General features: G+C 41.1%; 1 protein-coding gene across 5 annotated transcripts in view; it reads left to right on the top strand.

Annotated features, from left to right (window-relative positions):
- Window positions 1-1,183: 1,183 nt before the first annotated feature.
- TMEM245 (transmembrane protein 245) overlaps window positions 1,184-17,110 on the top strand; it is a 91,580-nt gene continuing 75,653 nt past the window's right edge. Inside the window, exons 1-3 of one of the 5 annotated variants that reach the window (XR_011506296.1) lie at window positions 1,184-1,917; window positions 11,650-11,767; window positions 13,336-13,437. Coding sequence is in view for 3 of the 5 variants with exons in the window: in XM_070519071.1 (XP_070375172.1) it covers window positions 1,228-1,917; window positions 11,650-11,767; window positions 13,336-13,437 (910 nt within the window). In the remaining 2 variants the exon portion in view is untranslated. The remainder of the gene's footprint in view (window positions 1,918-11,649; window positions 11,768-13,335; window positions 13,438-17,110) is intronic. The other 4 variants (XR_011506297.1, XM_070519071.1, XM_014834455.3 and 1 more) reach the window with 4 other exon arrangements.

A 17,110-nucleotide genomic window follows, 5' to 3' on the forward strand; every position in this document is an offset into this window, starting at 1 on the left:
CACTGAATCCCCTTGCCTCTAAGTCTTAGTAAGCAGGAGTTTCTTCATCTGAAAACTGTAGTTAAGGATACCTGTCACGTCTACTTTAGAAGAGAAACAAAAATTATATTGAAATTAGTAGGAAAGCTTATTGCAAACAGAAAAGGGATCACCTGCAGGATTTCAAAGCACTCACATATTGATATTCAATAAAAGCTTGCTTTCTTTCCCTCTTGTCTTTCCTTCCTTCTTTCTTCTTTTTTAAAAAATAAAAATCTGTTTGAGATATGTTATGAGTAGTAGGCTCGGATCCCAGGATCTTTCCAGCAGGAGAACAGAAGCACCTTGCACTGCTCCAGAGCTTCCTCTTTTTCACACAACGCTGAGACAAGAGCTTCTATTATTATCATTCCCATGTGACAGACGGAAAATTTGGGTTGGGGGCTTAATTGACCTGACTCCAGGTCTCAGAAAGAACTAATGGCAGTTTGAGACTCTGATCTAGAGCTCTTTCAGGAGTTTAGATTGCTCCCACACTGACACCTGCACCAATGGTTGTCAACAGTTGTTGCACATTACACGCCTCTGAGGAGCTTTAAAAAACAGGCCAAAGGATCACCTGTTAGACCAATTAGCATGGTAGGTGAGAGAATAGATTTAGGAGCTAGACTCTGAGTTTGAATCCTGCCTCTGCCACTTACTGGCTGTGCGACCTTGACAAGGTACTTCTCTGTGCCTCAGTTTTCCTCTTCGTAAAGTGGGGATAATAACACCGCCTTCTTTGTAGGGCTGTTCTAAGGATTAAATGAGTTAATGGGAATGAAGCACTTAGAACAGGGTCTGCCATATGGTAATCGCGATTTAAAATCCTGCCAACTACACCAGAGCAAACACTTTAAGTGTTTATTAAATAAATAAATCAATAAAATAGAATCTGGGGATACGTCTTTTGCTAAGTACTCCCCCATGGGATTCTACTGTGCAGCCTGGGTTTTCAATCTGTGACTGCAGTGCCTCTTTCGAGATTCCGCCTCCCGAAAAGTTCATATTAACCAATGGGGTGAAGGGAGCTTTTTTTTTTTTCCTTTCCCGGTGGTAAACTGTCGAGCCCAAAAACCTGTTACCTGGATCCTGCAGGGACCAATGAGCCCGGGGGGCGACGGAACTCGCCCTATACTTTCTGGGAGTTGTAGTTCCTCAAAGGTCCAGTAAGCGGTCGGTGGCCAACTAGGAACTACAACTCCCACAATGCCACGCGCCGCGCGCCCTGCCTCTCGCCCGCGGCCCTCGCCCAGCTTCCCAGTACCGCCTCTCGGGGGCGGCAGCGGCAGAAGTGCTATGGCCGACAACGACGGCAGCGGCGGCGGCTCTGACCAAGCGCCGAGTCCGCGGGGCTCCCCGGACTCGGCGCCGCGGGTCCCAAGCGCGGTCGGGCCGGGCAGCGGCGGCGGCGGCTGCGGGGAGACCCCGCGGACGGCGGCGCTGGCGCTGCGCTTCGACAAGCCCATCAAGCAGGCCTTCTACAACACCGGGGCCGTGCTGTTCGTGTGCCTGTGCTGCGGCGCCGCCGTGCTCGTCTACTTCATCCTGGAGGCCTTCCTGCGGCCGCTGCTCTGGGCCGTGCTGTGCGGCACCTTCCTGCACCCCTTCAAGAGCTCGCTCACGCGCCTGGGCCGCCACTGGCTGCAGCGCCTGCACCGCGCGCACACGCCCATCGTGCTGGCCGCGCTGCTGCTGCCGCTCTGCTTCGCCGACTACGGCGTCGAGGCCCTGGGCGAGCAGGCGCTGCGCCGCCGCCGCTTGCTGCTGCTGCTCGGCGCCGGCGGCCCGCTGCTCTACGGCCTCTACAGCCTGGGCAGCTACCTGGGCGTGCAGGTGCTGCTGGCCTACGCCGGCGCGCTCATCTGCCGCGGGCTGGACTACTTCAGCAGCCTGTGGGTGAGTGCGCCCGAGCCCCTCCGTGGTCCCGGCGGGCGCACAGCACCCGTCGCCACACCCCTGGTTCGCCGGGGTGCGGTCCTGCTGCTGGTCCTCCCTGGGCACGGGCGATCAAAGGTCCACACTTGGGCGGCAGTGATTGTCAGTCTCTGCCTTCCTCCTCATGCACTGGAGGAACTTGGCGCACTTCCTTGCAAAGAGAAGGAGGATGTGATTTGAAACAGCCTCCCTGTCCCCCGCCCCCATCCTATTAGACCCTCTTAGGGGACGTGTCCCCTGTTGGGAATCGCTGTTCAGCATCAGCAGGTGGACTTGAACTTACCCCTGGGCAGAAAGTGGGGGTGCCCCGGCCATCTTCCCTTCTGCTCACCTGGGACTTTTTTGTATGTCAGAGCTGGAAGGGACTTTAGAGATTCTAGTCCAACTTGCCGTCCCACAGATAGGAGAGGTGACTTCTTACGAGGCTAGAGCTAGTTAGGGACAAAGGGGACGGGTTGACTCACGTTTCTCAAGTTCTAAAACAAAGCTTTCTTAGTAGTCCGGGGCCGCGTCTCAGGTGATTTCAGGATGCTTTGTACGAGGCACTGGGAGCTGAGCCACCTGCGCCTGTTCCTCGCCGTGCTTTCCTTCTTGGGAACTACTTAAGTTGGACAGTACATCTCCTCCCGCCAGGGTTACTTGAGCAGACTGGGTGAAGGAGAGGAGGGTTTCTGATTCTTGGATCACTCTGAGCTTATTCATAGAAAATCAGGGAGCTTTAGAATTGGAAGGGATTTCAAAGATAATCTGCTGACACGTTTCCTAACTCAGAGCAGATTGTAGACCAGTTAATTATACAAATATTTAACTGGGAACTGTTAAAAACAGGTGGATATTTAGTGCACAAGAATGCTAATTCACCACCAACAACTACCATTTAAAAATAACTCCGTTCACTTTTGTCAGAGTTCAATGCACCTTGACATCAGGTTGCAAAGTAATTCCCCTTATCTGTCAGGCAGGGTTTTGACTTGCCCCAAGGTTATCGGTAGAGTGATCGTTGGTCACAGAACTCCTGTTTTTGCTTGCTCTATCATTACCACCTCTCAGTTCAGGTTAAAAGTTGATGATATTGAGGGCCAGCCTGGTTGCACAGCTGGTTAAGTTTGCACGTTCTGCTTCGGTGGCCCAGGGTTCACTGGCTTGGATCCCCCATGCGGACCTACACGCCACTCATCAAGCCATGTTGTGGCAGGTGTCTCACAATATAGTAGAGGAGGATGGGCACAGATGTTTGCTCAGGGCCAGTCTTCCTCAGCAAAAAGAGGAGGATTGGCAGCAGATGTTAGCTCAGGGCTAATCTTCCTCAAAAAAAAAAAAAACTTGATTATATTGTTAGGTACTGGGCTTTGTGAGGTATTTAAAAGGAGTAAGGTGCAGGCTGTCTTCAAGGTGCATATAGTCATATGTGAGCATATTGTCATGGAGGTGACAGACACAGATAAGTGTTAATTACCCACCAGTGATGGGCCAGCAAAGTATTGCAAGGTATTGGGGAGTGCCTCATCTGTAATTTTGGGATGCTGCCTGTGTGTACAACTGTTCAGTGATCAGGTAGAAGTCTTGGCCTCCAAGAGGCCTGGGCTCTTTCAACTGTAGTGGGAGGGAGGGATGTGGGATCACCTTCTCTCACTCATGGGCTTGCTAGATTGTCAGGGGAAAGTGATCCTAGAATTAGTTTACTCCACTGCCTGATGCTTGCCACTCTTTTTTTTTTAAAGATTTTATTTTTCCTTTTTCTCCGCAAAGCCCCCTGGTACATAGTTGTGTATTTTTTTTAGTTGTGGGTCCTTCCAGTTGTGGCATGTGGGACGCCGCCTCAGCATGGCCTGATGGAGCAGTGCCATGTCTGCGCCCAGGATGCGAACTGGTGAAACCCTGGGCTGTCGAAGTGGAGTGCGTGAACTTAACCACTTGACCACGGGGCCGGACCCATTGGTCCTGTGGTTTCTCAGGGCCAGAGAATGTGATTGTCCCAAACTCACTCAGATTGTCAGCAAATCCGCATTCACATTTATGGAGTCCCCGTTCAGCGTTATTTCTCCCTTACCTTGTTTCTTAAGTTGGTTGAATGTCTCTTATATAGAAGACAGAATACTGTATGCTGTTAAGAAATATGAAAACTATTATGACTTGATTCCTATCCTCAAGAAATTCAGTCTTGTTGAAGTCAGACACATTTATAGATTCTGCTAACATTTTTGACTGTTGATACTGCAATCTACTGTAAATTACTGTAGGCAGGACCAAGCAGCATATCCACTAAACTGTAGGAAATTAGAAAAGAAAGGCCTAACATATCTAAATAGTGTATTTTCATGCTAGAGTAAGAAGTTGAATACATGGGTAAATTGGCATGATTAGTGGAAAATGAGGCATTTCTGCCTGTCTCTCTTAAATAGTAGAAAGAGATGAGGAATTGAAGACTTGGGAAGAAAGGCCCGCAGCTCAGTGTGTATAGCTTTGAATATCTTCTTACTGAAAATAAACCCTCATCTTGTCTCTTACTTAAATACCCTTGTATGGGTTGTGGATGAGCGGAAAAGAAGTAAGGGCCAAGGTTGAATAAGCTGGAAGGGGAGAGGAAGGTCAAGCCAATCAATGATTTTACAAAGGCTTGAAACTCGGCTGTTTGGGTAAAGTGGTGGGGGCAAGGGAGAAGAGGAAGGGGTGAAAAAGCCATTCTAAAAGAGACAGTATGAGTTAATTAGAAAATGAGTAGGGAGTGTTAAAGGGGCTGAATTGAAAGTGGAGCGTCGTGGTTGATGTGAGTTTGAGAGAAACGCGGCCTACAGTTGTGTTTTCTTGAAGCGGCATTTAGGGGTGGGGTTGAGATGGGGGTGAGGTGCGCCTGGGAAGCAGAGACAGGGCGTCCTCAGCCAGAAGTGCTGATCAAGGCCTGACATGAAGTGAAATCAGGTCATGTGACCGGGCAGGGGGCCCACTCTCCGACTTTCTATCTTGTAGTTCACAGCTGGTTTGGTTTTGTGAGCCCAGGCAGGGCTGCCTGTTATAAAAAAAAAAAAAGTCTTTATGCTTGCTAGACAACTTGTAAATTTGGGCCTACTGCTGAAGAGAGCTATAGGTGGGAGACGCAGAGAGAAAAGTTACATGGAAGCAGGTCTTTGTTTTGGAGAGCTGACAATTCATGCATTTAAGATCCAACATTTGAGCATCTACTGTGTGCCGGACACTGGATTAGATGCTGTCATGTGTGTTATTTCATTCTCACAACGGTCCTGTGAAGTAGGAGGGAGGAGTTTCATAGGTGAGAAGACTGATTTAGAGATTGATCTGTTTGTTCTATTAGTAAGTAGCATTCAGCAGACCTGTCAGCACTTGAAGTCCCTTTGTCATCAAAACTTCTTCAATAAGGATTTAAAAAAGTTTTCACCCAAAATGTTGTATTTAAATTTTCTAGTTTAATTTTTTTTAAGAATAAATTGATTTTAGTTATTAGGAAAAAAATAGAAGAATATCAGGATTGGACTGACCGCACAAGTTCCCCCCAAACCCCCTGGATTCTAGTCATCTAAAAACTTTAGTCATCTTTCTTTTCTTCTCTTTTCTCCTTGTATCTGTTGAGTTGTTTCCAAGACCTGCCCAGTTTTCCTTTGTAGTGACTTCAGGACTTGTGTTTTCTTTTACCAGTTTATCCTTCCATTTCAGTTCCTCTTCACTCCGCTTTTGGGTGACTTCAGTCTCCTAGCTCTTTTCCTTGCATCTAATCTCCTAACACTCCATCCTGCTTACAAGTGAAAGACTAATCATTCATGGTATGAGTCATTCTTTTTAAACAGTTTGAACTGTGTTAGAATATTGTACAGACTTAGTAAGTGATTTCTAAACACCTAAAAAAAAATCACCTGTTGCCCCAAGCTCACATGTGATTGAGTCCTTAGGGTCCTTGGCCTCTTCCCATGGTGTAGAGTTGTCAAATCTGAGAAGCTCATTTTCTTTGCTGGGAGTGTTTTGGTCTCTGATAGTTCACACTTGTCAGGAAACTTGAAGACCATTTACAGTTTTTGCAATAGTAATGGATTGTTTTCTCCATGGTCTCTGATCCCGTTGTTTCCATTTTACTTTATAAGGAAGCGTGAGGTGGAAAGAATAGGAGCTGAAAGATGAGAAGTCTGTAAATTCTAAACTGAGCTCTGTCAATAACTTGCTTTGTGACCTTGGACAGACCAAGGTCCTTCTCTGGGCTGCTCAGCCCCAATTGTGTGAAGCGTGGGGTTGGCTTGGATGGTTTCTAGGGTTCCTTGCTGTTCAGTTTTACAGATCCCGAGAGTTCGGTACTACTGTCCAAGAGGCTCTTAGGAAGTGTACATTAGCCAGCCAGGCCTACTGCACTCCACTGCTGAACCTTTTCTAGGTGTGTTTTTGCTTGCCTTGCAACAGTATGGAGGAAAGTTTCCAATGCTTAGGTTCTTTCTCAGTTAAAGACTTTGATTGTAAGAGGTTCTTGACTCTAAGTTGACACACCACAAAGAGAACAGTTTCCAAATTAGAATAAAGCTGTTTTTTTTTTTTTTTAAAGATTTAAATTTTTTTCCTTTTTCTCCCCCAAAGCCCCCTGGTACATAGTTGTATATTCTTCGTTGTGGATCCTTCTAGTTGTGGCATGTGGGACGCTGCCTCAGCGTGGTTTGGTGAGCAGTGCCATGTCCGCGCCCAGGATTTGAACCAATGAAACACTGGGCCGCCTGCAGCAGAGCGCGTGAAGTTAACCACTTGGCCACGGGGCCAGCCCCAGAATAAAGCTGTTTTAAAGGAGAATGAAGTACCTGAAGGGATTGCTGATGGGGGCTGTGGCTCCAGAACTTGGGAAGAAGTCTGTCGTTTTATTGACTTTAAAAGACTTAGGAAACTGTTTTGGAAAAATATGCAACAGAAGAATGCCAAGTTGTTTTTCCAGTTAATGCCCAAATGACAATAAATAAAACAAAGACTTAGTCTAAAAGGCAAAGTCTACTTAGGCTTTAGGCATTTAAGATTTTATTTCATCAGAAATGTATATGTGGTTAATAAGTCAAATGAAAGGAAAATGTGATTGTTTATTAGTTTGCTTTACTTGCAGTGTTAAATAAATGTTGCCCCTTTTATGCAGTCTTATATAATATCCGGCGCACATTGATGCTTTAAAATGTGTTGAATGTATATTTTGAAAAGGACACATTGTTTGAAAGAGCATCAATTTGGGAAACTATGCCACCTCATGTATAAACTGTGGCTCACTGGTTTATGCCTGGAAAAAATTCATACTTGAAGGTTTGCTCAGAGGCTAAACGTATCTTTCTGAGAGACAGAAGTAAAAAAAACTCTCTTAAAGGCGTGCTTTTGGGAATCCATACTAGAAATTAATGACATTTGAATGTACAAATCCTATTTTCAGTAAGTTATTTTAAAGAATATTTAGCAGTTTAAAAAGTTGACTCGAGTAAAACATGCTTGTTATATAAAAAACCATTTAAGCAGCCTAGAAGTTTCTGTGGTAGAAGTTAATCGTCGTCTCTTTTCTCTGCCACCGTTCCCCCCGTGTAGTTGTCACTATTGTTAACTGATGAATAGCCTTCTAAATTTATTTCTATGCGTATGTGAACATTTGAAGTATAGGGTTTTTATTTTTTAAAACAAAAATGGGCTAACGTGTGTATAAAACTCCACACCTTGCTCTTCCGTTTATCATTCTATTGTGGACACCTTTCCTTGTTAGCACTTACAGATAGACCTCTTTCTTTTAATGTAGTAGTTCTATAGTATAAAAACTTTTTTTTTCTAGATGCCTTTTAGAAAGTGTTCCTACCAGATTATTTTAGCTCTGAATTTGGATTAGGATAATCTGATAAACATTGGTGATTGTATAATCATAATGGTTTAATAGAAACCGTAAAGTGTTTTTAAATGGCCATACTTTTTGAACTAATGTTCTGTGACTCTTTTCTGAGGAAACACTTCAAACTACTGAGAAAAAAATCCATAAGCCAAAAGAGGTTTGTGTTTTTTTTAAGTTAAAACCATTTACTGTTTATAAAAACAATAGTACTCTTAGGGGAAAATTCAGTATTTGAAGAAAAGTGTACGGAAGCAAATTACCCCCTGAAATTCAACCATCTAGACAGAATATTTTTTAACACTTTGGTGAGTATATTTTCACTGTTATCAATTTGCACACGCATAAATTTATACTGTGTCATTGAATATAGATATTCATCGCAGCTTTGGAAGTCTGAATAGTTATTCCATTTTTGGAGATACCGTTATTAAACAATCCCCTATGAAATGACACTTAGGTTGTTATCAACGTTTTTATATTTGAAACTGCCACAGTGAACATTTTTGTATCTGTCTGCACGCATGTAGTGCTTCTGTAAACCAAATTCCTGGAAGTGGAGTTGGGGAATGTATTTAATAAGCGGTTATTTTAAAGTGAAATGAGGTTATCTATGAGTTTCTGTTTTACTAGTTGGAAACACATGCTCTCTAGACCATGAATTTTCCTTAAAAAATCTGAAGTATACAATCTCTTATTTTTTCTCTCCCTGCAAGTGATACTAATTCCTTATAAGTACAGATAAGAAGCACTTCCTGGAGATTGGTTTAAAAGTATCATAGGCTTAAAATCTGAAAGTGTATACCTTTTGTGATTCTGTAGTTCAGCTTCTACTTCAGGGCAGGCTCTCTTACTTTGTCGTCCCTGACTTAAAGGTCAGCTTTTTTGCCCAGACACTTTTAGTGATGACCACTTATTCTGTTGTTAGACTACTAAAGTTTGTTAGAAAAACTTATCCTCGTATTAAGATGAAATGTTTTGCTTGCTAATTCCCACCTATTCCTTCTGCCCTCAGAACCACAGAAAATTAAGTCTAATGCCTCTCCCGGATGACATTTTCCCAGCTATTTGATGATAGCTTCAAATCTTGATATTGCCTTTTCTTTTCTAAGCTAAATTTTTTTTTTTCCAGCCATATCTGTATCTGCTGTATTGTGATTTCCATCTCCTTTCCCAGTCTGAATTTTATTGCTGATGTGTTTGATAGTGCAAATTCATTAAACACTTTCCCTGCTATGAGTGTTGCGCTTTTATTAGTCGACACTCACACCAGTGATACTCCTGACTCATACGGAGCTGACGAGTGGCTTAGCTGTCCTCTTCCCATTCTGTACTTCTGCAGCTGAGTTTTGAATTTAAAAGCAGAACTTGGCATTTCTCTCTAGTAAATTTAATCTTAGTTGGATTAGCTCATTGTTCTAACTTCAGGATATCTTTTTGAATCATTATAATCATCTCAGTTTTTATTGACTTCCCAATTTTGTGTAATCTACGAGTTCGATTAATATGCCTTCTAGCCTTTTCTCTAAATTACTGACTTAATGTTTAATAGGGCGGGACTAATTACCTCTGTAGTCCCTGAAGACCATCTGTTTGCTGAGGATCATTTTTATTTCAACAATTTGTAGTTTCCCAAATGGATTGTTTTTATTTTTCCTTGTGAATATTGGAGCAGCTTTTCCTCTTTGTTTTTCTAGCACCACCTGTCTTTCGCCTTATGGTTAAGAAGGCAGACTCTGCAACCAGATTCCTGGGTTCTAATTCTGCTCCGTCGCTTTTTAGCTGGGTGACCTTGGGCAGGTCACTTCTCTGAAGTCTCAGTTAGTTTCATCTGTAAATTGGGGATGTAAATAGTACTTACTTCTTGGGGTTATGAAGATTAAATGAGTTTGTGTATATCAAGTGTTAGAATGGGGCCTGTCCTATAGTGAGAGTTATGTAGGTATACTGTTACTACACTCCGATTTTGTTCTGAACTCTACAGTCATGTCTCAAATTCTCTGAATTCCCGGGGTTAAATTCGTGTGGTCCTGTAAGCTTAAACTTTTTTGAAGCAGCTTTAGTTTCACTTCCCATGTGCTCACGTATCTGGGGCTTAAGCTCTCTTTAATATTTCATCTAATAGAGTTGCTTGAGGAAGAATATTTTAATATCCTTTTCATTATGAAAGAATTAGTGCTATTAAAGGCAATTTGGAAAATATAGAAAAATAGTAGAAGGAAAAACGACATCTTACCACCCAAGAACAACCACTAACTTCTTAGTACATTTCCTTTTCCCCCCACCATGCAGTAGATATAATCATGTCTTATGATTTTTTTGTATTTTGCTTTTTCTTTAATAATATCGTGGGGATATTTTTAATTATGTGGTCTTTGTTTGAAAAAACCCTATTGTAGTGGTTGCATAGCATTTTATTGAGTGAATCATCCATAGTTAACCACTTCACAGTTTTTGAACTTTTAGATTATCGACTTTTCGCTATTCTAAATTACACTCTGATGAACTTTTTTATTTTTAAACCTTTTTCAGAATCTGTCATTATTTAGTGAGGTTCCAAGGCTGAATTCTCAGGTAAAAAGCTGTAAACATTTTTAAGACCTGAAGACTATTTTTATTGATAGTTATGACCAAAATAAAGTAGGAGGTAATTTTTTTCTGTCTTTTGTAATAATCCTATCAGTTCCTTTTTATTCATTCTCTGAGTTATACTTGAAGGTTTTTCTTTGTTTTAATTTGCCTTTTTTCCCCCCAAGGTTCAGGTTATTTTGATAAGTTCTTGGTGCTCACATTTGTTCTGGATTATGTATTCTGTCCATCTTTTGTAAATGTTAAAATATTAAAATATGAGATTATTAGAGAGTTTCTGTGTAGGCCACACTGATGCTCCGTAAGTGCTGGAGTCGTTTAGTTTTAGTGTAGGGAAAACTGAGGAGGGGGCCCTGGCTGGTTCTTCTGTTTCAAGTCCTGCTGTTTCTCCCTTTAGTACTGTTTTTTTCAGCCACGCTTCTTCAACTATGCCTGTAACTTTGGATGAGGTTCTAACCATCTGTTACCTTGATAATTTTAGCAGGGTCACACTTCAGCTGGCTGCCTTCTTTCTAGCTTTTAAAAATTTCTTTTCACAGTTACCAGCATATTTCCCAGGATCCAGTGGAATCTTTTAACCTGATTCTTTTCAGAAAGCGTCCCTTTTCTTTTCTAAACGTTAATCTATAGAGAAGACTTTAAGAATTCCACAAGATTAAACTGTTAAGTCCATGGCTTAAAAATGGAATATTATATCTTAAATGTCTTTATGCATGCAATAGTTTTTGAGCTTTAATGTAAATTAAAACTATATTTATGTAATTTTTGTTAAAAATATTTAAATAATATCACTACATGGGATTCCAAATGCCTGTTTCTTTCTTCTTCTTTTTTTTTGTGAGGAAGATTAGCCTTGAGCTAACATCTATTGCCAATCTTCCTCCTTTTTTGCTTGAGGAAGATTGTCTCTGAGCTAACATCTGTGCCAGTCTTCCTCTATTTTATGTGGGGTGCTACCACAGTGTGGCTTGACAAGCAGTGCTAGGTCTGTGCCTGAGATCCAAACCTGCAAACTTTGGGCCTCCGAAGCAGAGAGCGTGAACTTAAGCACTACACCACTGGGGCAGCCCCACCTGTTTATTTCAAAACTTGATTTATCTAAATGGAGGATGAAAACCTATACACACTCCTTCCAGCACCACCAGCTTTCATCTTATCTGTGTTGTATCCATAGCTCTCATGCTAATAGATGCTTGCAAATTTTATATAATTGTATTTTTACTTTCATGTGTATGTATTTTACAACTGTGTCTATATTTCATTTGTTTAAGATCTGGACGTTGGTAGTTGGCTATGTGTTGGCTGTTTCATTCAAGTGGAATGCAAGCACTGAACGCTACTTGAGAGCAGTTTCAATTCCTGTCTGGATTATATTGCTTTTTCATTTAGGTGGGTCTCTTTTTCTAAGAGAGTCTAGCTTAAGGTCAGCAGAGGCTGATCGTGTGAATCAAAGTGAATTTTTGATAGTGTGATATGTTGCATTTAAAATTCTTTAAAATAAATTCCTTAAAATAATCTTTAGAAAATGTTCTGGTTTAATCTTTCATTAATCTTTAATGAAACTGTTATGCTTTAAAATGTGTATGTTTTAATTATATTGAACGTTCATTTTCAAAAAGATCCTTTAAAGATAAACATATCTTAAAAAGTAGCGCACACGTGGACTACCATGGCCATTTCTGCGTGTCGTACTTAAGGAGCATAGAGATAAGGAGTCAAGGATGCTGAGAGGTGCTCAGATTCCTGTGTGAGAAACAGTTAAAGGAACCAGAGATGTTTACTCTGGATACAGGAAGGGGCTGGGACCGCAGGTGTGGGGAGGAAGTGGAGGTGGGAGGATGTCAAATAGGGAAGCCTGTTTCAAGTGTTTGAAGGACTGTCCCGTGAAAGAGAGGTTTAGACAGATCTCTGTGACCGTGAGGGAGAGATGTCAGCAACAAGTAGCTTCCGAGAGAGAAATCTCTGTTCAGCACACGGACGATCAGCATCAGAGCTCTAAGTACTGAGTTCCCTGTTATTTAAGACTCTTCACTGTCCGCTGAGTGGCTGCTAGGATGCTGTAGTGTGTGTTTTTGGGGACTCTTATCTCTAAGTCTCAAGTCTATGGAAACGTTAAGTTCTAACTAAAAAACAAAATTCAGTCATCTAGACAGGAATAGAGCCTATTTAGTTTTTAGAGCTGCTTATTGTTAAAAATAAAATATAAACAAAGTTGATTGAAAATATGTCTCTGCTTAGAGTCTGCTATTGAGCAAAGCAGCCTTCTCTAGCTCTGCTGACTTGGAATGCTAGAGGAGTTTATCAGCGAGGTCCCCTGATGTCTGATGTGACGCATTTTGAGTTTGGGGAAGGCAGAGGCGGGAGGCAGGCAGGTATGTCCATGAGATCCTAGACCAATTCAGGGAAATGCAAATGGCTGTGGGTGGACCTGATCCTTGGCCCCTTGTTAGCATGTTTGCACTATACACTAAGGAGGATACATTGAAGATTTTGTAGTGCTCTTTTGGGCCATTTCACCCCTTCTTAACAGATAGAGTTCACACCTAGTGGTATTTTCAGGAAATCAAGTCAGTGCTACGACTTTAGGATCTATGCCTAGTGCAGGTAGTTCTGGGGTTAAATGGAGGGGTTTGAGTTCCAGATGGTCTTAAACCCTGGATGCGCTTTAAAATGAACTTGATTCCTCAGGCGATACAAACCCATTAAAGGTAGGGTGGCACATGCCCAGTCGTTTAGACCAGGGACCTCTGAGAGAAGGGCTGGTCCTACTGAGAGAAGTCCTGAATTGAGGTTTTGTCTGTCTGATGGCCTTTTTTTGAAAAAAATTTTTCCCCATAAAACAATTTTGTTATTAACATATATGCCAAATTGTTCTGCCAGTCTACTAAACTGAGTCTTTTAAAGACAACTGCTGAGTTTTTATTTCACTAAAAATGTTAACTCTTAATAATTTGCAGCATCCCTGGCTGGCTCATGGAGAATTCCAGTATTCCTGGTTATTGTTTTCCTGATGTCTGTGGGCACCCTCTATGAAAAACAGAATGGAAAAGAGTCTTCTGGTAAGAAACAGGGCATTCTATTAATATTATTCTTAAGTATTTGGGAGAGTAGCTTTAAAAGAACATGCTATGATGAAATGGCTTTAAATCTGTTTAAAAATGTGCATTTTTTTCTGAACAGAAAATAAATTTGTTTAAAATATTTTAGGTTATTAGACCATATCCTACCTCCCCTTTTTTTTTGCATTTTTTAATTGAGGTATAATTCATATACAGTCATGCACCACATAATGACGTTTCGGTCCATGACAGACTACATATTTGACGGCAGTCCCGTAAGATTAGTACCATACAGCCTAGGTGTATAGTAGGCCATGCCATCTAGGTTTGTGTAAATACACTCTATGATGTTTGCATGACAATAAACTCTCCTGACCCATTTCTGAGAACATATCCCCATTGTTAAGTGATGCCTGACTGTAATATAAAGTTTACCTTTAACCATTTTAAAGTGACATTTCATACATTCACAGTGTTGTGCAACCATTCCTTCCATCTAGTTCCAAGACATTTTTATCACCTCGAAAGGAAACCCCGTACCCATTAAGCAACCAACTGTAAAGTTAGGTTATTTGAGATCTTTCTTTTTTCTTAATGTAGGCATTTGTCGCTATAAACTCCCCTCTTAGAGCTCTTGTAAACTGCTGTGGCATCCCATAAATTTTAATACGTTGTGTTTCCATTTTCTTTGGGTCAAGATACTGTTTCATTTCCCTTTTGATTTCTTCTCTGACACATTGGTTCATCAGAAGTGTTATTTTTTGATTTTCACATATTTGTGCATTTTCCAGTTTTTTATCGCTTGTGCTTTTGGTGTCCTCACAAACCATTGCCAAATCCAAGGTCCTGAATATTGACCCCTGTTGATCTTGTATCCTGCAGCTTTGCTGAATTTGTTTATTGGCTTTAATAGATTTTTTGTGGATTCTTTAGGATTTTGTATATATAAGATCATGTTGTCTACGAATAGAGAGAGTTTTACTTCTTCCTTTCTTATATGGATGTCTTTTATTTCTTTTTCTTGCCTGATTGCTCTGGTTAGAATGTCTAGTACAATATTGAATACACCATGTTCTTTGAAAGGTTATTTTTGAGGTACGTTGGTTGCAAGTGGCCTTTATCCAGAAACAGTTTGTTAAAGATACAGGTTTCTAATGAGTTGTGAGGGATTGGTGGCCAGATACAGTAATGGTTCTCAGGTCATCAGACTGGACTTGTACTTACCCAGCCATGCGGAAGCAGCTGCGAGGTAAATCTGAACAGCATGCAGTTTCTGCAGTGACCGACATTTGTTCCTTGCTCCTTTCTGATGGTGATATGTAAGCTAAACCAGCAAATTGCTAATTGCAGCAGATTTTTAGAAGAAAAAAATTTAGTTTCTCAGATATTAGTTTGTTACAGTTAAGTTAGAAAATACAGAGAAACAAAAAGAAGAAAATAAAAATCACTCAAAATCCCACCGCCCACACATTGTACCAAAATGTTAACTAATGGTTTTTATACCTTCAGACTTTTTTTTAAAACACAAGAAAACTGGATCATAGTGAACCTTCTCTTTTGTAACCCACGTTTTAAACTTAATTATGTCATAACTCTTTTTCTGTGTCGATGAAGATATTTCTACATTATTTTTCACATCTGCATTTTATGCTAATCACAAGGCTATTTGTGCCACTCTGGTGTATTTGTACAGCTACTTTATAAAAGTTTTTTTCTTTTTTAAATTAAGTTGCTCTTTTTTTAAAACAGCATTTTGTGTATGTGTGTGTGAGGAATATTGGCCCTGAGCTAAAGTCCGTTGCCAATCTTCTTTATGCTGAGGAGGGTTAGCCCTGAGCTAACGTCTGTGCCCATCTTCCTCTATTTTGTATATGGGACGCTGCCACAGCATGGCTTGATGAGGGATGTGTGGGTCCATGCCAGGGATCTGAACCTGTGAACCCCGGGCCAAAGCAGAGCACATAAACTTAACCACTATGCCACCAGGCTGGCCCCTGAAGTTACTCTTTGTTTATTATTTGATTTAGTAAATGAGTAATGTCTGACAACTTTAATACATCTTTTATTCATAAATATTGTTTAGAATTTTAAAATAACTACCTGCAACGAAGAAGCCTTAATTACTTATCTCTCAGACAGTGGTAAATAGGAAAGATTTTATTCTGTATTTTGCTGTCTTTCTAAGTTTTCCTTGCTCAGCCTGTCTTCCTGATCACAATCTGTCAGACTCTGTGGTTATATATCTGACCAGCAGAAGTAAATTTCCTGTTTGGCCATTAATATAGAAATTGGTGGTTTCCTTTTTCTTCTGGTTAGCCTTATTTCCTTTTTTGCCCCTAATAGTAATGAGTCAGACATTTGCTTATTCCTCATCCCTCATCCCAGGACCGTTTTCTCCTTTCGACTGCAAGTATACGAGTAATGTAGGTCTAAACCAGGGGATTCAGGTGGGTTTTCTCTCGGGTGTAAATTCTAGTCTGCTGGTGATGGCAGCCTAGAGAGCTGTGAGGACAAGAATTCTAAGACCAAGTTTTGAAATCAAGAAAAGACAACCATGTCTGGTTATTATAATCATCCATAAACCCAGGATAGTGGTGTGTTGGCATGCAAGCCAGATTGCTGGTATTTGTTTTCCTGACTGTTAGAAAGAAGGAACTCAGGGACACAGAACAAATCTTGAGACCAGATTTGGAAATGCTGGTTTTCCTTGGTTTGTTTGCTCTCATTCCACCCTGCTTCAGAATAGATTATTCCTGATCTAGAATCCTTGTATGGACTTCTAGTCTAGATAATCCGTATCATAAAATAAATCTTTTAAACATTTTTTCCAAATTGTTTTTTTCCTGTTGCCCCAGAACCTTGTTTCTCTTAGGCATCAGAACTCAAACTCTCTCTTCCATATTGGGAAAACTTTTCCATTTCATTATAGTCATTTCCCTCCTGTAGATGTCACTATAATATAGTTAGGTACAGAAATGCTTCAATGTACTGCCATGGCAGTGTGTGCTCTTACTCGTTTCTTGTCATTTCCACTGTCCTGTTGTAGGACTTGCTGTTGTCTCCTGGTCACCTGTGTAGGCATCTTTCTCTGTGTCTTCTGAGTTTTGAATCTTTTGCTGCCGTAGGATCTTTTATGATCTCTGGTTCACTGGATTCACCGAATTAATATTTTGGGTTTCATCAGAATTCAAAGCATGAATTTCTTTAGTACATAGACCCAGAAAACTTGTGGCTCACTGCTGAGTTAGTTTCACTAGTTCCTGCTGAACCCGGGGGCCTTACTTAGTGGTTTTCTTTCTTAGATCTTGGGAGCTCTTTCTTGGTATTTCCAGGAACCCCAAGATAATGTAGGGAAAAAATGTTAAGTGTTTACTATGCTTTTAAATGTACTGTATTTTTTAATCCACAAACAAAACAAAAAAAAAACCCCAAAACCTTATAAAGTCGATATCCCTGTTTTGCTGATGAAGGCATTTACTTCCAGAGCTTAACTGACTTGCTCACAGTCCCACAGGTGACTGTTAGAGCTAAGATACAAATCTAGGTCCTTGACCCTAAGCCCAGTGTTCTTCCTCTTCGCCAGGCTCTCTGACCAGGCGTCAGGCACCCTGAAATAGTATTGAGTGCTGATCCCCTCACACCCAGTTGTGGTTATCAGCTCCTTCAGTCTTCC

Source organism: Equus asinus, chromosome 10, assembly GCF_041296235.1.
Source record: "Equus asinus isolate D_3611 breed Donkey chromosome 10, EquAss-T2T_v2, whole genome shotgun sequence".
Lineage (NCBI taxonomy): Eukaryota > Metazoa > Chordata > Mammalia > Perissodactyla > Equidae > Equus > Equus asinus.